Genomic DNA, 23,860 nt, shown 5'->3' on the forward strand with positions numbered 1-23,860 from the left:
GCAGAAGTGGTGAAGTCTGAGGACCTCTTCCCTTTGGACAAATAACTATTCATATTTCTGATTGACTGGGTGAGGGGGTTTTGTTAGACTTTTCTATACATTTAATAATAATACCTAGCTCATGTATAGACCTTTTCATCAGTAGATCTCAAAGTGCTTTTCAAAGTTGGTCAATACTATTATCCCCATCTTACAGATAGAGAAACTGAGGCACAGAGTGAAGTGCCTTGTCCACGGTCACCCAGCCTGCTAGTGGCAGAGCTCAGACTAGGATCCAGGTCTCCCGAGTCCCAGTTCAGTGCTTTGTCCACTAGGCTACACTGCTGTTATGAATTAATTGTTGTGTTTTTAAGTCAGGGAATGATGTTTAGTTTCCTCAGTCTGAAAGCAGCTATATGAAATAGAACGAGCTTCTGAGGATTTTCGTCTGTTAAGAAAAGTTTGTTTGAATTATCACCTTTATGATGATTTCTGTTTGCTTCTTTTGCTCAGGTGATAATAGATGACCAGTTACCTGTAGATCACAGTGGAGAACTCCTCTGCTCTTATTCCAACAATAGAAGTGAATTGTGGGTGTCCCTGATAGAAAAAGCTTACATGAAAGTTATGGGTGGATATGATTTTCCTGGATCCAATTCTGTGAGTACCAGATTATTCTTTGCAAGAGGCAAAAATGTCCATGTAGATCATCCCATAGCACATAGCTTTCCTTTGAATGAATAGTGAAGAGATCTAAATGAATTGTCTGAGGAAAGGAATGACTTTTCTTTTTGTATGCTGCTGTCTGGGTTTATTTTTATATATAGATTTTAAAAGTTATTTTGATGATTTTAGTAAATATAAATTAAGTTGTTTTTAGCATCTCCCAGATCACATACATTAGAGACCATGGCCCCGATCTTGCAAATGCTTACACACGTACTTAACTGTACTCAGGAGGAATAGTCCCATCAAAAAGGGGGAACTGGATTTCAGTGACACTGCTTGTGGGTACAGTTACGCAGGGATAAGTCTTTTCAAAAATAGGCCCCACACCTGCAAAGTACATGTGTTTATTTTGAGAAGTTTCATTAGGGCTCTTGTATGTTTCATAAAACCATAGTTTTATGCCTTACACTAATAACCCTTTTGGTCTCTAATGCCATTTGTATAATAAGTAAAGGAGACATTCTCCCTTATTAAGGTGAGAGATTGGCTAGGGGAGGAGCACATCAATCCTTTTATGGCTCTTATGCACATGGTGGGAATGGGCACATGTATAAGTTACTATTATTCTATCAAATAATACTAACATACATAGTTATGTAACTTGGTATTCATATAGTAGTTTCTTTAGCAACCGCAACATTTATATAATGCTCAAGTTTAATCTGAGAAGCAAAACACTTGCAATGAGAACTGGACCTATTTTGCTGAGCCAACCAGACTGATCTCTAATCACATGAAGAAATGCTTCCTAACATTTGAACTCTCACAGCATATTTCTCAGTTCATACCAAGGTTCACAGCTTGATGATGTCGTGAAAACCAGACTTCATTGCTTTTTATTTTGGTTGCTCATCTTCTTTTGATCTTTTGGGTTGATTATCGGGGAATTTCTCCTTGAGTTTGGTCTTGTATAGAGAGTAACAATAGTGTAGATTTTTCTAAGTTTGTTCAAGTCACTACCATGACACACAATTTCAGAGAATAGGGAAGTTGTCAATGACCAGGAACAACTTGACTTCTAGCATTTGTTTCAATTAAACATAGAAACTCCGGCTCTTGACAATATGTCTCCTCCTTTGCATAATCAGAGAAGCATTTCCCAATGCCTGCACCGGATGTGTTGCTCTCCAAGGCCTATCTGTCAGTACTGTCCTTAGACAAGTTGGGAGGCATTTCTTTGCGCTTTCATAGTCCTGCTTATTTGGGAGGGAATAGGAAAAAAGACCTTTTTGTTTTAAGTATTTTTTGGGGAGTGAAGCCCTGTATTATGCTTGTAAAGTGCACTACTGCTAGTTAAATTGAAATTGCTTTTATAGTGCAGGCCTTTTCACCATGTAAAGCTAGTTGTGTCTTGGAGACTGTGGGTTGGGTCACAGAAACCCCTTTGGGATTGCCACCTGATGTGCTGAGACTACCTCTGAGCCCATCTTACCTGGCAGCCTGGGACATCAGAACCCTGCCTTGTTGAGCCAGACACACCAGTCTGCTCCACCACAGACTCAGGGTCTGAACCACGCGCCCCAAAGCTGCAGACTTAACTGAAAACAGCTTAAGTGCTCCTGTCTGTAGCACCCAGACACCTAGCTCCCAGTGGGATCCAAACCCCAAATAAATCAGTTTTACTCTGTATAAAGCTTATACAGTGTAAACTCTCATAAATTGTCCGCTCTCTATAATACTGAGAGATATTCACAGCTGTTTGCTCCCCCAGGAATTAATTGCTTACTCTGGGTTAATTAATAAACAAAAGTGATTTTATTAAGTATAACAAGTAGGATTTAAGTGCTTTCAAGTAATAACAAACAAAAAAGTAAGTTACCAAGCAAAATAAAACAAAAACATGCAAGTCTAAGCCTCATATATTTAAGAAACTGAATACAGGTAAATCTCACCCTCAGAGATGTTCCAATAAGCTTGTTTGACAGACTAGACTCCTTTCCAATCTGGGCCTAATCCTTTCCCCTGGTACAGTCCGTGTTCCAGCTCATGTGGCAGGTAGGGGATTTCTCATGACTGCAGCACCCTTTGTTCTGTTTCACCCACTTTTATAGCTTTGGCACAAGGCGGGAATCTTTTGTCTCTCTGGGTCCCCACCCCTCCTTCTAAATGTAAAAGCACCAGGTTTAAGATGGATTCCAGTACCAGCTGACGTGGTCACATGTCTGATGAGACCCCAAGCCTTCATTCTTCCTGGCCTGACTCACAGGAAGGCTTGCAAGTAAACAGCCATCTATAGTCAATTGTCCTGGTTAATGGGAGCCATCAAGATTCAAAACCACCATTAATGGCCCACACTTTGCATAATTACAATAGGACCTTAGAGTTATATTTTATATTTGTAGTTTCAGATACAAGAATGATACCTTTATACAAATAGGATGACCCAGTAGATTATAAGCTTTGTAATGATACCTTACAAGAGACCTTTTGCATGAGTATATTCCAGTTACATTATATTCACAATCATTAGCATATTTTCATAAAAGCATATAGAGTGCAATGTCACAGAGACAAGCTAGAGTAAAAGCTAAACTATTGAGTCTTGCCACAAAGTGCACCTTCGACAGAGGCTTGTTTTGGGACCTCACTCTGAAAGTGCTGGGCATTTGAAACCATAAGCTTGAAACACTAATAATTGTACTTTAAAAAGATACCAGTGAACAGTTCTGGATTATCAAGCCACTTGTTCGAGAGAATCATTTTTTATGCTTAAGCACAGCCTAGTCTAATGAAAAATTGCTCTCATAAGTGTTATGAGGCTGGTGCAAAATAGCTCTGTGTGTACAATATACACTAATTTTATATAAGGCATTTTAAAATACACTTAAAGGTAGCTTAATGTGTCTCTTATGACCAAATATGCTTGCATTTCAGAACATTGATCTCCATGCACTGACTGGCTGGATACCAGAGAGGATTGCTATGCACTCAGACAATCAGGCTTTCAATAAGGACAGTTCTTTCAGAATGCTCTATCAGAGGTAGACGTTTATTCTTCCTTGGTGACAGAAGATGCTTTCAGAGAAACAGATGTGTTAATGATATGAAAGTGACTAAAAATGTGATGGTCTTTGTCACTGGCTCAACACAAGCATTGTAGTCCTACCACATATGATCCTCGTAGCCCCTCTCTGTGCTCTCCTTTGAAACCTGCTAGAGGAATAGAGTTATTAATGGCTTTGACATCAGAGGCTAATGGAGAAACAAGGGGGCTCTGTTAATAGATGGAGAACGGGATCCCCATCTCTAGCAGAACTATAACTTTAAAAAAAGAATAGTCCCTCTTCCCTGCCAGTGGTGCGGTGGGAGGGAGGAGGCAGATCTGGAGAAATGGGGATTGGAAGTTAGTATCCTCCCATGGGCTAGATTCAGGAGGAAGCAGGAGCCAGAGAAAGGAGGATGGATTTCCCAGCTATGCAGCATGAAGCTGACTTCAAAGTGGAAACAGGTGTGGTGAGGTTGCTCTAACTGTGCCACCAGAGTCCTTACTAACTGTGCCCAAGCAATAGATCTCCTGTGGAGGAGCACAGAGGTGCTCTGTACCTGTCAGGACCATGATACTAACCCGGGACTTAGTATATCAATCCTACTGTTGTGATAAGTGTGGCCTAGTTATGTTTTCCAGCTGCAGGCGTTGTTCCTTTTTCCCCCTCCCCAAATTAAGAAAATTTAGCCAACCACTTTCTCCTCATTGTCAAGAAAGGCAGAGCACCAACATGATGGGAAAGGATCTCAGCTTGGCCAAAGCATTAAAACAAGCAAACACTGTACACCTGACACAAAACCTCACATTTTCTTCAGTAGATTTGTGACCTCCCGGTACATTGACAGTCACTCTTATGATCTGTTTTTCTGTATTTAGGCATGGGGGGCTAAATTCTCAGACACTACAGACCTACACTGACGTTAAACCAGCATTTGTGCACCACAAACTGATGTAGGAATATGGAAGCATGTACTTTTCGACCCTCTGGTTCTTAGAAAATTTGCCCCCAAGATCATAAGTGCAGAGACATATGAATTTCAGTTTGATGTATATAGCAATTGACTAGCATCAAAGGATCATACAATGTGTTAGGTAGAAGATTTATTTCACTGAGTATCTTTAATAAGTGACATTGTCAGTGTAAGACTGAATCTGACACGTTGTTTTTATGACAACAGTAATTTTCCTACTAGAGCCTGATCTTAAATATTGAAAAGTAACGATTATACCTTCTTTTATTGAGCTTGTACAAATAATTTCTGTCTCCTTCAGAAAAGATTACTTACACTCCAGGTTTGCAAAGTTGGGTCTTAACAATACGACAATTTGGAAGAAGAGAGTTTAGTGTTCAGTAAATATAATATTATTACACTGGTCATTTTACATGTGCTAATAACCTAAACTAAGCTTCCTTAATTTCCCCCCCAGATTTCACAAAGGCGATGTCCTTATCACAACAGCAACTGGAGTGATGTCTGAAGAGGAAGGAGAGAAATGGGGTTTAGTTCCAACCCATGCATATGCTGTTTTGGATATTAGAGAATATAAGGTATCCGGTAAAACAAGAAGCTTTGTACTGGGTGCTTTTTACTTACCTGTCATCAATTGTAATAGATGGTGGATTTAAACATGACTGTCCAGTGACAGTGGAGTTTTGCTCAAAGAAGGGGCTTGAAATCTTTATCTTGCTCAAGAGCTTTATCAAGTTATTCCAAAAAACTTAATAACACTGTATTTCCTTAAGTGTTTAGTTTGTGTACCTAGTAGGTAAGATTAACAATATGTTCACTCTTATCTTGACAAGATAACCAGATGATTTTTTTAATTTACTGTTTCTCTAGGGGCTTCGATTCCTCCAGTTGAAAAATCCCTGGAGTCACTTACGCTGGAAAGGAAGATACAGTGAAAATGATGTGAAAAATTGGACCCCAGGCCTACAAAAATACTTAAACTTTGATCCAAGAACAGCTCAAAAAATAGACAATGGTAAAATGAATTAAAAGGATGGTGTCAAGTCAAAAAGAATCATACTTCTCTTTGACTGGGGTTTTTTTTTTGTTTACTTTTGTTACAAGTAACATTTGAAGATACTATCACTAGAAGATTAGGAAAAAAGATCTTATGTCAATTTGAGTAATTGAGAGCAAGTATGTGGAGGGGGGTCAGTTTCCTTTTTTTTGTGGGTCATTCACACAGCAATAGGGGGAGGACAGTAAACAAGACTAAAGTGACAAAAAAATGGCAAAGGCAGGGAAGAAGTACCTGATATTACTTTAAACTTATGTTTCAAAATTGACTAGATTTCAAGTAGAGTGGGTCATTTCATATATATATATTTTAAATTTAAGTATTCGCTTCTGTTTTCCTTTTTTAAATCATGTGGTTTTGGCCATCCTTAATACTTCAGAACACATACTGAGAAACCTCATAATACCATTTACTAGTACATGAGTGGACTCTTCAGTACTTCATTAGCTGTTTTCCTTGCATTCAGAAACACACGTTCATATGCTCCTTGTAAGGAATGTTTTATTTCCTTACACCGAAGAGATCCATGATGTCTGTACTGGAGACTTCAAAATTTTCTCCCTGTGCTACACTTTAATGTACACAAGTCTTTAGTTGCATGCACTTGTTGACTGGATGACTATAAGTGGCTGAGATATTTCTTTGAGCCCAAGAGGACTACTACATAATTACGTAGAGAGATTGCTTGAGCAATACCAGGCCTATCTTGTTGCTCCATCTTCCCCCAGGAAGAACTAATGCACTGTATCAAGGAAATCAGCATGGGCTTCCCATGTGGCAAGGCAAAATGCTGCCACTCGATCAGCCAGTTCCCAAACGCTACAATAGCTGCTCCACTTTGGAAATACAATGTAGTTTTTTTTTTTTTCCTTTTTGCTAACAGTTGTCTCTTGTCTCCCCACTGTAATTAATTAACCTTTTTTTGGTCTGATGTCATATTGTTTACAAAATGATGGACACAGAGGCACTGAGATTCCATGTTGATGAGTGTGGTGTAAATAGCTAGGTGGAAAAATGTTATTTATTAGCAGAAAGTAATTCCATCCTGACTCTGGCTTCACTTGACAGTACTTGGATTTAAATCTCTTGGTTCTGCAGTACATTTGTAAAGATGTTACCTTTTATGATTGGATTGGTATCTGACTAGTCTTGGTATCAAAATGTACAGTTCCAATGACTGGATGTTCTTTGTACTGTAAGTCTGAAATACATCTGTATTAGCAGCTTGTGTTACAGTGCTGTGATCATATGGAGAGTTCAAGGAACAGGATTTTAGTAGTAGTAGCTTTGGCTGTGGGTACGCTGGGGAGAGAATAATTATTGCAAGTGAATATTGTAAAGATAAAGCAAATTCCAGTGTGCTAGAGCGCACCCAAATGGATGTTAAGTGGAATGCTAGGGAAAGATCTCAAACAATGCCATGCGTACTTTCCTTTCAGAGTAAGAGCTTGTTCTGCTGGACAAGTGATGTCCCCTCTCTGATGGACCTTCAGTTAAATAGGTAGAAAACAGTGAGCTAGATGGCCTAAACTGGACGTTACCTATTAATTGTATCTAATTTTTCAGAATCCTAAGAAAGTAGGGGGCAGCACAGAAGTGATTAACATTGTCACTCTTAGGAGGGCACAAGGATTACAGCTTTTGCTCATCACTTAAAAATGCAAAATATTCTTTCTGCTGAGGAAAAGCAAAGGCAGCCTAACCGATCAGCAGAGACAGTGACCAGATGGTGACTCAGAGGTCAACTTCAGTCTCTCTTGGTTTACCAAACTGGCCTGTTTTGGAGGTTGTTTTTAGATAGGGAAGGTGAACAGCATGGACATTTGTATTCAGGTTTACGAGAATGAATTTTATACAAACCTTGGAGCTTGTGTTTAATTAGGGTCCTGCAAAATGCGTAGAGCAAAGATATTTTACAAGCAAACAATGAAAAATGTGTTTCCTTTATAGGGATTTTCTGGATTGCCTGGGAGGATCTTTGCCAGTATTATGATGTTATTTATTTAAGCTGGAACCCAAGTCTTTTTAAAGAATCAACATGTATTCACAGGTTGGTCCAACAGAAAAGATTGAAATGTTAAGATCTACAACATAGTCAAATATATGTATATATTTTAGTAAATATTAATTTGAAGTTTAAAACAACAATATTGATGTGACATTTTCCTTCTCTCCATTCTCCTCATCAGTGCCCAATTTATGAGCATTGGCTGGAGACCAGTCTCTTCATTCAGAGTCTGACGTCCCACTTTAAAAACCATGGTCCAGATTCTGTTCTTCATTGCGCTCACATAAATGCAGTGTAACTCCACTGACCTCAGTACCAACTGCTGAGCGGTTGGATTTGCTGTAGCCTTCTGCCTCTTCCATCCACGTTTTCCCTGAATACAGTAACCCCTCACTTAATGTCATCCCAGTTAATGTTGTTTTGTTACGTTGCTGATCAATTAGAGAACATGCTCGTTTAAAGTTGTGCAATGCTCCATTATAACGTTGTGTGGCAGCTGCCTGCTTTGTCCACAGCTTGCAAAAAGAGCAGCCCGTTGCAGCTAGCTGGTGGGGGCTTGGAACCAGGGTGGACCGGCAGCCCCCCTATCAGTTCCCCTAAGTTCTCTGTGCAGCAGCTGCCCATCAGGCTATCAATTGCCGGCAGTTCAGCTGTCCCTCCCCCCACTGCCATGTCCTGCGCCTGTCCTCTGCCTTGGAGCTGCTTCTGGGAGCCTCCTGCTTGCTGTGCAGGGGGCGGAAAGAGGGGTGCTAATGTCAGGGTGTCCCCCTCCCCCGACCCCATCTCCACGGGGGGGGTGGGCGGGCGGGCGGGTGGCACAACATGACAGGGCTCAGGACGGAGGGAGCTTGCTGGCAGCAGCTGCTGTTTCAACTTGCTAATCTACTTAAAAAGGCAGTGTACTTAGAGTGGCATCAGCATCCTTAAAGGGGCAACACACGTCTGTCTGTCCACACTCACACACTCTCTCTCTCTTTTCTCCTCCCCCCCCCCCCCATTTTGTCTCCCCTCCCTCCATTCGTGCTGCCTTGTAGAGTGTGAGGCCAAATTAACAACAATGTGTTAACCCTTGAGGGCTCAGCCGAGTGCTAGTTCATCATTTAACAGTCAGGCATCCCCTGGGAAATCTCCCACCCTCTGACTTCACATCCTCAACCAAGCTTCACAATCATCCTTGCTATGTAGGATATTAAATTGTTTAAAACTTACAGTGTGTATATCTTTTGTCCAGCTAAAAAAAATTTGCCTGGAACTTACCCACCCCATTTACATTAACTCTTATGGAGAAATTGGATTCACTTCACATCATTTCGATTTAAAGTAGCATTTTTCAAGAACATAAATAGAACATTAAGCGAGGAGTTAATGTAGTCTGCTGAGGGTGCTTGAAGAATAGGGCAGTTACTAACGTACCAGGAACATGGGATAAGTAAAAGTATGTAGCTTGTGCAATGAATGCAGTCTCTCCCAGATAAATTAAGAATATTTGCACTTTTAAAAAATCACTGAAATTATTAACTTGGGATGGACTCGTCCCATGACCTTAGCCATAACTCTGCATTTCAGCATTCACTGTCATAAGTCATCTTCCTTGTCCATTGATTTGATCACCTCACCCCCCGCCTAAATCCCTCCGCTGGCTCCCCATCCTCTGTCACATCAAATTCTGGCTTCCTGTCACTCCCTTCTAAGCTGTGTGTAACTCTGTCACTCCTCACTGCTCTGAACTCCTCTCACTTTGTGTTGCCACCTCCACTTTTGCCAGTGTTCTCACCCTGTTGGCTCATGTATCAGATTTACACAAACCTCTTCATGCCGCTTTCTGTGCATGGTACAACTTTTGCAAAGGCTCTTGGTGTATCCACATTTAATTCAGTCTTGAAGACCCACTTCTACTGTGCTGCCTACAGCAAGACTCTTTAATGTGTATATTAAGTAAAAAAGAAAGGAAAACATTGTTTCCAATTTCCCAAGTGTCTGGCTGTTGGGGACTGTTCCTCCTCTGTCAGGAAAGCACCTGGCACATAGTGGCCATTACCATAAAGGTGTAACAGTAATAATTGGGACTTGCTAGTTTATAATGCAGCATTCCATGGATCACATCTGAGTAAAATGGAAAATTCTAGACAAGAAAAGAGTCTGTATCCCCATGTTCATCCGCACAGTGTTCTAGGCTTTTTAGTGAAGCATTAATCCCCTTCTGTTATTTTTCACATCAAGCATCCTCCTCCAGGCAACACACAAGGTGGTGTGAAAGCTTTGAAATTATGATTCAAGCTGCTGCTGGTCCAAAGGTGGAGCTGCTAATTAAAACTAAAAAGCCCCCTCTGTGTATAAAAGGGGAAGAGACCAATGTGTGTAGGTTTTGGATCTAACCATATTTTAATAGCTTTTAAACAGTCCTACAATTACAGAAAGCACAGGTTCCCTTCCACATGCCAGCTTTTATGCCATACATGGCAATAACTCATTACCCCGTGGGTGTGAATAAATCATGGTTTTAGCTTTTATAGTGTGTTGTGCATGGTTGTCTTATTCACAGCGCTGTTCTGATTCAGCGTTTGTACTGCAGTACAGCCATCTGTAAAAGAAAGTGTTAGGGATAGTGTTTCTCACACAGCTGTGCTCTGTAACCATTGTCATGCTTATGGCTAGAAGTTATGCAGGTTTCAGTGGGAAATCATTTAGCTTTTGTTACTTACTACTCAAGGAAAACTATCACTTCTGTGCAGGATTTGCAGTTACTTGAATAAATACTAATTCATATTTCTACATCAACTTCTTATTACTTTTAGTACTTGGGATGCAAAACAAGGCCCAGTGAAAGATGCTTACAGCCTGGCTAATAACCCACAGTACAGACTGGAAGTACAATGTCCACAAGGTGGAGCTGCTGTCTGGGTTCTGCTCAGCAGACACATTACAGACAAGGTATTAAATTATTCTTCTGATTGATATAATACTATTTTTCCTGCAGATTTATTATAATTGAGAATATAGTCAGATCTGGGTACAAGATTGTCTGTCTGATTCTCAAGATCCTAGTGAACCTCACTGTCTTTTTCAACTGCAGAAGTAGTGAGGAATTCAGATCATGGTACATAAGTGTATGTCATACAGCTTCTGTTCTGCCCTAATCATGGTGTTTAATTAGTTCATTATGGTAAGATGTATGTAATCTCTCTAACAGTTTTTTTATTCATATATTTTTAAATAAACTTGTCGTGAAATTACTTCTCCTCCTCCAAGCTGTCACACTGTAGTGTACACATGTGTTACAGCTATAGAAAGATTTTTTTCCATCATTAGTAAATCCATCCCTAATCAGGCCTAAGAGCAATATGCTAGAGGCCTGATCAGTTCTTAGTGAAGTCCTTGGCAGATTCTTTACTGGCTTCCGTGGGAGCTGGAATAGGCACCTCAGTAAATATAAACGCCAAATCAAGCTACGTTGTTAATAAAAAAGCAGCAATGGAATATGAATTTGAATTACACAATGCATTAGTAGTAGTTTTGGATCTGTGTTCTACTCATTTTAATAATATCTTTTTAGGATGACTTCGCGCGCAATCGGGAATTCATCACAATGGTCGTGTACAAGACTGATGGGAAAAAAGTTTACTATCCAAGTACGTGTGTTTTTTAGATGTCAAACTGATGCTCACGAGTGGATGAAGACTTGCTAATTTTTTTAAGAAGCTGGTTAGAGTCATTCATGAATGGGAAACCCCAAGTCTGAAGGGGGGAGGGAGGACTCAGACTTCAGTGTGGTCAGTTGCAGCTCTGATTGACCAACCAATAAAGTCTCAATGTGTACTTTGGCCTACTTCCATTGTGGAGAGACCTAAGGGGCTCAGTCCTGCCCTCAGATATACAGAAATCCATTGCCTCTTAAACAGGCACCGTTCTTATATCTATTTCTCTTGTAAAACCAGCTGCTGTGCCTGCACAGACAGAGGGTAGGGAATGTTCAAAGGGAGGTGACAGTGTGCTCCTGATTATCTAAAGGCACAATCATTCCCTACTTTTGTGGAATAAAAAACTGCAAAAAGTAGAACTTTTTTTTTATGGCTATTTGCATTGAGTGGAAGCTGTGGGTGCTCAGCACCGGCTGATAAATGCCTTTTATTTAAAGATCCAGTTCAGCAAAGCACTTAAATCTATGCCTAAGGATGTACTTAGAGATAGGCACATGTTTCAGTGCTTTACTGAGTTAAGGGTGAAGTGTTTAACTATTGATTTTCATTGCCTAACTTTACCCCCCCAAAATTGAATGCCTTGGCCCTGGTCACTATGGGCTAAATCCTGCTTGCGTTGAAGTCAATGGGACTATTTGTAAGGCTTTGTCTTCATTGCAGTAATAGGTGGGGTTTCTGTATCAAGATAGCTAACTAAATCTAGAGCTGATGAGGCACAGGTAGTTTTCACCTTGATATGGCAAGTCAAGGTCAAACCCAGGTGGGAGGGTATAAAGTTGATCTTGATTTGCTACTTCAAGGTAGAAACTACCTGTGCCTCATCTCCACTGACCTCAAGCTAGCGATCTCAATGTACAAACCTCACCTCTTGTTGCAGTGAAAACAGTCCAAGGCAATCAGGACTAAGCCCATTGTTGGTTACAGCCAGGCAGCTCCCTGCGTAAAACTGGGTTTGAGGTTGGGTTGCTGGTGGCTCTTCATGCCCTTTAGGGGAAAGGTTAATTATACTTATACACTACCTTTTTTGGTTTTATTGCAGCAGTTGTTAATAAGGGCTGAGCCCATCATCTGCCAGCTTGTTCAGTGAACTCTGCCAATGAGTTTCTCTTTGATTCCAGGCTGTGTTCCTGCAGTGAAGGCCCTTTGGGACCTAGGCAGATAGTCATCCATTTTTGCAAGAGCTGATCTCATTAAAACTGTTTGTGTTCCTTCCTGCTGTATCAGAGACATGCTTCTGGTGTGACTAGCACTAGCAGCAGCACTTGCATGGCGCGTTAGACCAAAAATATTCTCACCGAGTGTCAGTGCATTTGTACAGTGGAGGAACTGAAGGTTTCATCTGTGTCTGAAAGATCTACGAGCGATCTTCCAAAGAGGCTGTTTGACCTCTTACTTTCAACACATGATCTATCCAGTTTTTGTTTTATGGCCCAGTTTTTCTAATGGAGCTTTCAAACTGACAGATTCATCAAACTGCTTTAAAACACTCTTTCCGCTGAAACTGGGAATTGCAACAGATTTGTAAAGCTGCAATATTATTTCACCCGTCTGTTAAAATACAGTTTAATCCTTTGGCATGGAGAGCTGGATTTCCCAGTGCTAAGCTTCAATTTGTTTTCTATTAATCCCTTCTCTCCCCCCCCCCCCCCCCCCCGTTAAAAAGAACAGAGTCCCTTGTCAAGAGAATGAAGGGCCTGATCCTGGACCTATTGAAGTCAGTGGCTAGATTCCCAGTGATTTTCAGTGGAACAGAAACAATCCTGAAAAAAACCAAGGTCCCTGTAAGAGGCTGAATATTCCTAAAAGGTTCTTAAGCATTATCTGTCAGATTATGTCACTGTATTATGTAGCTATAGTAAAGCAAACATTTAGACTGCAGCTATGTGGGTTGATAGTGGAATGCAGTCTACAGTTGCAAAGTTAGAAATGTACTGTGTCCTCTCTTCTAGGAGAGCGGGGATAGGGGGGAAAAGGGGAATTGAAAAAGAGAAAATATAGCATGTTAGGAAGCTTCACCCTTAAAACCTTTGGACATTTCCACAGCCCAGATCCTGTCTTTTTATTCCTGAACTTGTCTTGCCAGCCCAGCAGGGAGCCTCCATAAGGAATTCATCACAGGAAAAAGTTTGAGAGGGTCTCTTCCCCTCAAATATATTTTAATTTAAGATTCTGGGTCTTATTTAAAATGTCTACTTAAAATCACAGTAGAACTCTCTCTAGAGTAGAGATATTGAGCCTGATCCACTCCCATTGAAGTCACTGGAATTTGGATGAGGCCTATGATGCAAGAAAAGGGCATTAGGTTGCATTTCCCAGTGCATCCTGAAAAGGCATCTATGGGGCATCTATGGCACAATGAGTGGATGCCATATCATACCCAATTCCCAAACACTGGTTGGAGTTGCTCTTGAAAGCCTTTTGAGTGTTTCAGTAGTGAAAGTTGAAGATATTATTTTTACCATTAGCTAGTCTGAATGTAGCTTGTATTCTTGTGTCACCAGCTTGGTGCCAGCAGAATGACTTTCCTAGCATAAAGTCCAGTGATGAGACAGAATGGATAGAGATTTTCACCAGTGCTGGGGTTTTTTTGGTGGTGAGGAAACATACATCTCTTTCTTTCCAGCTGATCCTGCCCCATATATTGATGGGATTCGTATCAACAGTCCCCACTATCTGACCAAGATAGCGCTGACATCTCCAGGGTCTCATACGTTTACACTGGTGGTGTCCCAGTATGAGAAACAGAACACGATCCACTATACTCTCAGGGTATGTACTATAGAGAAACTACAATCATATTATAAGTGGAGTATTTGAATTCAGTGGGAAAACATAGCAAAGAGAAAATCCTCCCTATTGGTAAGAGTGATGGGAAGTGTCTGTTGATCCTGGGGACCATTTTTAAGTTGATTGCCCTATATTTCAAAGTATTTATTTTTAGATGAATATAGTTGTGTTTTTGGAAGGGCTCGGGGGAAGATGTGAATCATGGATGGGACGCACTGGAGAAAGGGAAACACTGTGTAGGTAAGTGCTTTAGTGCATGTCTGTAGAGCAGCTAGGAGGTGAGATTCCCAGCTCAGACAGACAGACAGACACACTAGCTCAGCTTGAGTTAAGGTGCTAAAAATAGCAGAGTGGCCATGATGGCACAGGCAGCAACTCAGGCTAGCTGCCCGCGAACATACCCAGGGGTCAGGTGGGACTATATGCAGGTGGCTAACCTGGGCCACTGCCAACCTCTCTGGCCACGCTGCTATTTTTAACATGTTAGCTGAGCTGTAGTGTGTATGTCTTCCTGAGCTGGGAATCATACCTCCAGCTGCTGTGTAGACATACCCATATATGGATCTCCATCTAGTGAGGGCACTATAGAGTCAGTTCTTGCATGCAGTGCTTTGTTACATTACCACAGTCCAGAACCTCTCTCGATCATAATTTTATAATAGGACTAGGTTAAAAAGATGAAAGGATTTGTTTTATTTCCCTCAGCTAAAATTGAACATCTGCTTCCAGGTGCTCTAGCACTAGCTCATCATTGCACTACCCAGCCTTCATCCACTTCATATTTCAGTAAAGATGGTTTAAAGTATTTTCTTCCCTAAATCCTCACATACATAGTAATCAAATGAAAGGTCATCATGTAACTGACAAATCCCATGCTAATGTGTTCGCATTTCCTTTGCCACTACAGAAAATAAGACCGTTCATACCCTCTCCCCCTACATTCTTTACACTATAGAAACATGACACGGCATTGGATGCAGTTCAGTCGTGCTTGCCCCAGTGCACCTCTGGCCTACTGGACTTCACTGCAGGCCGCTTTGACAAGCACTGCTGAAAACGGAGGACTCCACTGCTGCTGTTTTGCACCTGTGTTGAGCTCTGCATTTAAAATGACTTGATTGCTCACAAACAATGAGAAATGAGCTGCGTTCTCAACAAAAGAATTGTGAGAAGGACATAGTTCAGAGCAAACAACTGCCCCTTATTTCACTACTCAAATATTAATCTCAATCCCCACCCACAAGCATTCTGGGGGAAGGGAGGGCAGTGGAGGATAATGGTTGGAGCCCAAGCACTGTAGCCCCAGTCACCCTATGGTGACTTTACATTTCAAATACACAAACTTTGACAGGCATGTTATTCTGGGTGGTATCTGCTGCTTCCCAGTACTCGCTAGGCAGAAAGTGTTTCTGGTTCTCATTTAATGTCACCAGTCCTTTCCTCTCCATACATAATCTGCTTGGTGTCCCTCTGCTCTGCACACTAAACACATGGAGTGGCTAGCTGGAGCTTTAGGGGAGCATGCACTGTGCTATATTGTGTTAAGTATCAGAGAGCATATTAAAGCACCACTAGAGGTGTTCACAGTTTGCTTTGGTGAAGGGACTAGGGCTTAATAGTTGAAAGGGAAGGAGTACGGGTGCCCATGATTCCGGTTATACTCTCTGCCCTCCAACCATTAGTAAGGTTCGAAGGATCTGTTTTTTTTCCCCAGTACAAGGAAGAGGAATAGGGAATGTTCTTTATATTTGTGTAGACCACTATAGCTGATGTCTGATGTCCGTCTGCATCTTTTACCTATCAGAGACATATGGGGACTCGAAATCTCCAAAGTTTCTGTGCACATAAAGCCACTTTTTCCCCATAATGATATTCGGTCATGGCTTCACACTGTACGTGCTTGGTTGGTTTGTGTGACTGAATTCTTCTTCCACAATCTAGGTGTATTCAGGGTGCAAGTTTACCTTTACCAAGATCCCTACCCCATACACCATCTCCAGACGGGTAAGAAATTGGATTTTCTTCCATAAATCAGTGCTTGTTGTTAATCTGCTATGGGCGTGTGGAATCCTGTCTCTGGGGTTGTTTTATATAATTTAGTGTTAGTTAATTTCAAATTATTTTGTTTGGTATTTTCCATGCAAAATGAGCCTCTTGATGAAACATAAATGTATGCTTTGACTTAGAATGTCTGTATTGTGAATCTTCTACAGTAGTGTGATTGGAATAACTTGTGAGCTTCATTTTTTACCTATATCCAGAAACTCTTGCTCTTTTTGGGTTGTTAGGACTAGAAGGTAGTGGCCTGAATATGATCAAGGAAAATATAGATACTGAATTGTTTAATCCAAATGAGAAGGGGTCTGAGGCTTCGATCTAAATAGCTTTAATATTTGTTGAAGTGGAAGGCACTTTGCTTTTTTTTTCTAAACACTGAAAATAATTCTGATCTTATCTATGCTGCTATAAATCAGGAGTAACTATTGAAATTAATGGAGTTACACAAGTAGTCAACTGAAGTGAGAAGAATCCAGGACTTCACTTTTTTATTTCTCTGTATTGAAACTAGAGAGAGAAAGCAAGATCTGCCTGAAATAAAAAGGCACCATCTATTTTGTTTCTTGTCAGGTTAATGGTCAGTGGAAAGGTCATAGTGCTGGAGGCTGTGGAAACTTCAGAGATTCCTACAAAAACAACCCCATTTACCAATTTCAGCTGGAGAAGACTGGGCCACTGCTAATTGAACTAAGAGGACCAAGGTTTGTGAAGAATAAATGCTGTGTATCAGTACAGTTAGAACATGAGATACAGATCAAGTGTAAGCTTTTTTTTTTTTTTTTTTTTTACTTAACCTCTCAGAACAAACTTTAGCTTTAAAGGCCACTTAATTTCCAGCTGAACCAATCCTTATTACTGGGTTTCCCCCTCATTCTCATATTTCTCAAGCAGCTTCCACTCTCCACCCAGCTGTTAAACAGTGAATCATTTTTTCTGTTAAGGATAACTCATCTTTCCCTCTTGAATTCTCCCCATATGCCAGAATCCCCTTTCTATCTGCTGGTTAGGGGGTCAGACCACAGCTGGGCGTTGCATGGGACAGGGGGCCTTCCTTGCCCTGGCATGGCCCTTAGGATGGCTAGCCATGCCTGTGGCCCTTTCACCCCTGCAGTAGTCAACATGCAGGAGGACTTCCCCTTACCCCTGCAGGTGTGACAGAAGATATGCTCTCTCGGGATGGCAGGCTACAGCTCACATTCTGTTTGTGCTCTAAGGCTGTGCCAGTCCACACTGTCACCACCTTTGAGCTGCATGCATTGAGGGAGGCATGTGTATAGCACTAGAGCACCATTCATCCTGAAAGCTGCACGGGGCGTTTGCCCATCACTGAAATACACTCTGTTCTGAGGTAGCACGTGGTAATTGTGCATACCTCGTATTGCATCTACTTCCTAAGAACAACTTCTGCCGTTAAAACTGTAGGAGGAATTTGGGAAGGCAGATTATAATATAGACACTGAGGCTACAACCCTTACAACCAATGCAATTCCAGTGACTCTTCATGGTCATGTTAGGACCTCTCCCATCAGAAAGACGGTGTTCATGTCTTCACTCAGTAACAGGTGAAGCAGTGAGTGGCAAGCCTCCTGGCCCCCACTGTCACTTTCTAGCAGAGCCCCAGTAGCAGGCACCTATGCATGGTTCCTAACTGACACTAGAGGGTCTGTCTCTGGTCACTGAACAGTATTATAAGGAGGAGGCAGGTAGGTAGGTGTTAGTTTTGGCAAAGCACTCATTCATGTTGCTTCAAGGTACATAAGCAACACTTGCTCTCTCCAAAAATGAGGATTTGTAGAAGCAGTTTCATGTAGGCAAGACTAGGTTAGTTACCTGTCACTAGCCTGCTGCAGCAGTAACTTGGCACTTTCCTTATGGCGCCCCTGCTCCTTCAGATTTGGATTCCAGGTTGACGGGGAAGAGGCATGCACCTCCTCTGATGTGTAGAGCCAACTTGTCCTCAGTTACAGAGATGCAACTTGGGGAAAATTCCATGGAAGTCAATGAAATCTGGACACATGTAACTTAATTTGTTCTGTGGTCTCGGCTATTCATTCAGCACATGCACTGATCTATACAACCACAAGCATAACCCCCTTCGTGTAGTGGATGTGTGCAGCCCAACTGGCATCTCCCACCTATTTCAGTTCTTGGACAGAAAGCTTTTTTGCAGCCAAATATTAAATTTGTGTCTGAGTTTCTGAATGCAGGTGCTGACAAGTGTACTTAAGTGGCAAAAATAATGCTCTAATTAAGAACAGAAATAACTTGCAGATGTGCTAGTTGCTTGCAGTTGTCTTCCAGTTATAGCTCAACTTTAATTTGGTAAATCTTCTATTTGACATTTAAAGTAAGGGTAATGAAACCTGTCTTTACATGTAGGCAGTACAGTGTGGGGTTTGAACTTGTCACAGTCTCTACAGTAGGAGATCCTGGTCCCTCTGGCTTTCAGAAGAAGAGCAGTGGTGACTACAGGTAATGCTCATTTGATTATCGATACACTTTTCCTTTCTCCCTTAAATACACCTTATTAAGCTGGCATTGTATTTTTTTAATCAGATGTGGATTTTGCTACATGGAGGTGGAGAATGTACCAGCTGGAGTTTACAATATTATTCCCAGCACGTTCCTGCCTCAGCAAGAGGGTCCTTTCTTCTTGGACTTTAATAGCGCTACCCCTCTTAAGACATCACAACTGCAATGAGGTGGCAAGTCTCTACGTTACTCTCTAGGGAAGAAGTCAAGAGCTAGAGCAATGCCATCTCCTGAAAACACTGGGGAAATATATCCCCCAACCATTGACACAAGATGCATAAAACTGCACTCTACCTGGAAAAAGTAATAGCCCAGGGCTTGGGCCACCAATCTCACTGCATTAGCCACTTCAGAGTTTACTCATGCTTTTTGCTGTGCAGCCATTAGGGTGAGAACACGCTTCAGAACCATTGATGGTAAATTTTTGCGTGAAATGTTTGAATGTAAATCTTATTAATCAATGGCAGGCCTTAGCTTACTGCAGTTTGGCACCTTATACCTCATCAAGTTTTGAAATCTTTCTTCTCCCCCCCCACAGGGTAGCTTAGTTCTAACAATCATTGCTTAACTTTTACAGTAAACATTGTAGAGAAAAAGGAAGGGATCTGTGTGTGTTTAGAGCAGGGGTTCGGGACCCCTTGGGGGGCATGAGGCTATTACATGGGGGGTCATGAGCTGTCAGCCTCCACCCCAAACCCCGCTTTGCCTCCAGCATTTATAATGGTGTTAAAGTGTTTTTACTTTAAAAGGGGGGGGAGGGTGTCACAGACAGAGGCTTGCTATGTGAAAGGGGGCACTAGTACAAACGTTTGAGAACCACTGATTTAGAGCCCACAGGAATAATGAAGTAAAAGGCAGCGGGTGCTGTTCTGGATGTTTAAAAAGCACAGTTGTTTATACTGCCCCTTACTGGGATGGTTTTAGGGGGAGAAAGTCAAGTTGTACTCTGATAAGAGCCACGAACAGGGAGCACACGGTACAAGCAATACAACGCTCCCGTATTCTGCTTCAGCGGTTGAATGGGTTAGCCAGAGGAGCTGTTGATCAGCTTGAACAAAAAGTTGTCATTTAAATACTAGCTATTTAACTATCCCTTCTGCATGAGCAGGGCTGTGTGGAGTTATGATGGGAGAGATAAGAGGCTACTCCCTTCTCTATAATAAACCACACGTCTGCAGCATTGGCATTACAGCACCACAGACAGAAGGCTGCTTAAGATAGCATTCAGTTAGAGAAGGAACCTTCTTAAGCTGTAACCAGCCAAGAGACCCTAAATCTGCAGCTAGGGGTACCAACTGTCCAGGAATTAATCTTTAATTAAAGGTTGTCATGTGATGAAACCTCCAGAAATACATCCAGCTGAAATTGGCAATCCTAGCTACAGCCTTTGACCGTACTTCCACGGGAATCAATGGTAAAACATTGACATTGTGGGGAGCAAGACTCAAAACAACCAGTCAAACCCACCAGCAACTTTGGGTTGTTTTTCCCCAAGACAGCACCAGTGCAGGAGTTTGGGGAGATTAAGCAGTAAGATTCTCCCCCATTAAAGTTTGCTGCTGCAAATGCATCTAGCACCTTAATAGCCCAGGGACACTTTGTTTGTTTGTTCTCCTCTGGTTAGACAGCAGCTTTGAGGAGAAAGTAGTTTTGGGAAAAAACATTAAGATGTGCCTTTTAATTGCAGTTTTCTGAAAGACTATCTGGGTTAGGCATTACATCACACTGCATCCATGCCAGTAACTAAGTCACTGCTTATCTTCTTGGCAAGGAAGTTGTAAGATAAAAAGTGGTTCTGTCCTACAATACAATTGATTTAAGAGCTGTCCAGTTGCAGATGGTGGGGAGAGGGGGAAGAGAGTGTGAGGAAGTAGCCTAAATTATGTTCAACTGCAGGAAGTTGATCTTTATGAGCTCTGCAAGATGGACTCTGCCAGCTCTTTAGATGCAAAGCTGAATGTCCCATTTAAAACAGGTTGTAGGGTAAGGTTTCAGCCCTTCTTGTGCACATACAACTTCGTATATGCAAAGGACTGCAGCTACAGTTTAGGTCACTTACTCCATTTACAGCAGAGGCAGGCAAACTATGGCCCAGGGGCCACATCCAGACATTTTAATCTGGCCCTCATGCTCCTGCTGGGGAGCAGGGTCTGGGGCTTGCGCAGCTCCTGGAAGCAATGGCTTTGCATGTTGCCCCTGCTCCAAGTGCTGCCCCTACAGCTTCCAGTGGCCGGGAACCACAGGGGCGGTGCGCAGACCCACCTGGCCGTCCCTCAGGGTAGGAGCTGGAGGGAGGATATGCTGCTGCTTCTGGGAGCTGCTTGAGGTTAGCACTGCCTCCCTCTGAGCTGCTTGGTCCCAGCCCCACCCCAGAGCCCTCACCCACACCCCCTTGCAACTTAACCCCCTTCCCCAGTCCAGAGCCCCTTCCCACACCAACCCTCAATTTCATGAGCATTCATAGCCTGCCATACAATTTCCATACCCAGACGTGGCCCTCAGGCCAAAAAGTTTGCCCACCCTTGATTTACAGGCCAGGAACAGTTAAGGGGCCTGAATTGTGGGTGTTGCTCCACCTGCTGCTGTTTGCACTTTAAAAAACAAATGTTGGCCAATATTTTTTTAAATTACTAGTCCTACCCCTTCAAAACTCTGTGCAAGGCATGCAGGCAGGTTGTGAAATTTTTCTTAATTCCCTGTTGGCAAAATAGTAAATTGATTTGCCCAAATCACCTGTTACATCATCCTCTTTTGATTGATACTATACAGGCAGTCAGTTTTTCCCTCTGATCACCATCAAGCTAATTCAATGGCTTTTACATCAGTAATTTGACATGAACAAGCTTGAGTTTCAGCTTCCATATACTAGTTCACCGAATTTAGTATAGATTAAATAAAGGAACAAAATCTTCCATCTCTACATGGATTACAAGCTGATAACTGTCCCTGATGCCAGGGCAATATATGCTACTCAGAGAATACAAAAGGGTAGATAGGCTGTAAATGCCTGCAGTGTGTCAGTGCTACAAAAACAAAGCATTACAATTTGACTATCCAGATCCCCATTAATATTTAAGGCTAGGTATGCAGAATATGAAAGTCAGTTATATTCTAAAACCCTCTCAAAATATTGCAGTCTTGGGGCTCTCTGACCATTTAGAACCATTTTACATCACGCTACTTCTCTGGGGCACGGAGCACCTTAGCACCAAGAAATTTTCAGTCACAGAACCTCAGACAGTAGCATAGGTGCATGCGCTGGCTTTGTATATGCTAGCCTTAGCTTTATGTCAGAAGGACTTGCTTTTTACACTTCATTTAAGGAGTCTCTTCAAAAGAGGAAAAGCAGATTACCCAACTACTAAAAAGCAATCAGCCTATTGCATCTTTTAATCTAGTTCTAGAGAGATTTATCAGATGTAAACAGGTTATTGGGAAATGACTTTATTGCACAGCCAGGAAAACAAAACTGCTCAGCTATATCCCACCCCCGTCATTCAGAGATTCTGATCATTAGTATTAAAAATATTTGTAGATGTTGAGGTAATCCTTCTGGAATGCTCCATTCTAGCACTTATAGAAGAGATGGGAGACTGACTTAAAGGGATAAACAGATGTCTGTAAAAAGTTGCTTGCAGTCAGTTTCTTACTACACAATGATGGATCAGACAGTCTGGGCTGGAATTTGCACATTGTAATTCGCTATTTTGCTATATTTCCAACAAACAGTCAAATATGAGACTCCTACTTTCCTTCTGCATGCAACTGTATCAACTCAAACTTGTTTTAAAGCATAGAACTATAAAGATTCGCATGAGTATGTACTGCACTTAGCTAGCTGGTGATTGAAACTACTCCAGTACAGTGCTTCTCAAGCTATCTGATGTGGGGGACCGGCGCTTTTTTTTTCCAATGTGTGCGCAGACTGGCAGCCGCTGGCTCGCAGACCAGCACCGGTCTGCAGACCACCACTTTGAGTAGCACTGTTCTAGTACATGACAAAGGTGCTACAGCTAAGGAATTGTGTGTACAAGGAGCATAAGTCACCAGATGCAAACCGAATGCCCTAGAACTGTCTTTTTAAAGAAAAGGAATAACTTACTTTGATCCTCTAAGAGGAGGAATAACTCTGTTTACTGGGTTGCACACAGTGGGAGGAGGGATACTTTATAAAGAGCTGTTTTCAGTATCCTTCAAAAGGATTTTTGGCATGTTCTGCACTTTCCCCTTCAATTTAGACACTGTAGACTCTACATAGTTTGCTAGTGAATCCTACCTCAGAGCTGCTGAGGACATCATGCTTTACCTCCGTAGGGTCCAGAATTCGGCCTTCTGTTTTTAAAAAGCTATTAGGTTAATCATCCTTGCTTAATCCGTCTGAGTTCAGAAAGACGGACTTAATGCATGTAGCTACCTTTCAGGGACAGTACTAGCAGCATCCATGTGGTTCTAAAACACAGTAAAGCTGAGAGGCTCCATTAGAAGTTAGACCTCTCCTACACATAGCAAAATGTTTGCAATTAACATTTTTACGCAGTCTGACAAGATTGTGTATATGCATATTTTGTACAGCAGAAATACCTAAGGCTTCTGTACCTGAAGGTGAACATGCCGATACAGTAGAGTTTCAGAAACACATTAGAACAGCCTCTGAAAAAATTTAAGATTAAAAAAAACAATACACTGAGTACCAGTTTTCAGTGCATATTACCGAAAGTATGAAGAAGCTTAAAAGGTGAGAAGCCATCAATTCACCACTCTTTGGTAAAGCTGTTTACATTGCATCTCACTTCAAGGCTGCTAACTTGTTACCACACATGCTTTAAATGTCAAAGGCTTATTTTTATACTTTCAACACCACACTGCCAGCTAGTGTAATATTAAATTAAAGGATGTTTTGAGCAGTCTAACGAAACGTAACTTGACAGAACTTGCGCCTTTGGTATTCCATGGTAATGTTCTGTTCATATCCATTTGTCGTTATGTATTTGATATACAGAATTGGCATTTATAAAAACTTTAAAAATAAAATGGTCAGAGCAATTATTTATGAAA

At 41.6% G+C, this 23,860-nt stretch overlaps 1 protein-coding gene across 4 annotated transcripts in view; it reads left to right on the forward strand.

Moving 5' to 3' along the window:
- The window catches only part of CAPN7 (calpain 7), a 47,262-nt gene extending 23,402 nt beyond the window's left edge, over positions 1-23,860 (forward strand). For 3 of the 4 annotated variants that reach the window (XM_037890327.2, XM_037890328.2, XM_027828799.3), the window contains 12 exons: positions 493-639; positions 3,583-3,689; positions 5,123-5,243; positions 5,536-5,680; positions 7,673-7,772; positions 10,526-10,661; positions 11,284-11,359; positions 14,052-14,197; positions 16,157-16,219; positions 16,844-16,974; positions 18,653-18,745; positions 18,830-23,860. In XM_037890327.2, coding sequence (XP_037746255.1) covers positions 493-639; positions 3,583-3,689; positions 5,123-5,243; positions 5,536-5,680; positions 7,673-7,772; positions 10,526-10,661; positions 11,284-11,359; positions 14,052-14,197; positions 16,157-16,219; positions 16,844-16,974; positions 18,653-18,745; positions 18,830-18,974 — 1,410 coding nt within the window. In that variant the 3' untranslated portion in view covers positions 18,975-23,860. The remainder of the gene's footprint in view (positions 1-492; positions 640-3,582; positions 3,690-5,122; positions 5,244-5,535; positions 5,681-7,672; positions 7,773-10,525; positions 10,662-11,283; positions 11,360-14,051; positions 14,198-16,156; positions 16,220-16,843; positions 16,975-18,652; positions 18,746-18,829) is intronic. The other variant, XM_037890329.2, reaches the window with a different exon arrangement.

The sequence above is a fragment of the Chelonia mydas genome, chromosome 2, assembly GCF_015237465.2.
Source record: "Chelonia mydas isolate rCheMyd1 chromosome 2, rCheMyd1.pri.v2, whole genome shotgun sequence".
Classification (NCBI taxonomy): Eukaryota; Metazoa; Chordata; order Testudines; family Cheloniidae; genus Chelonia; species Chelonia mydas.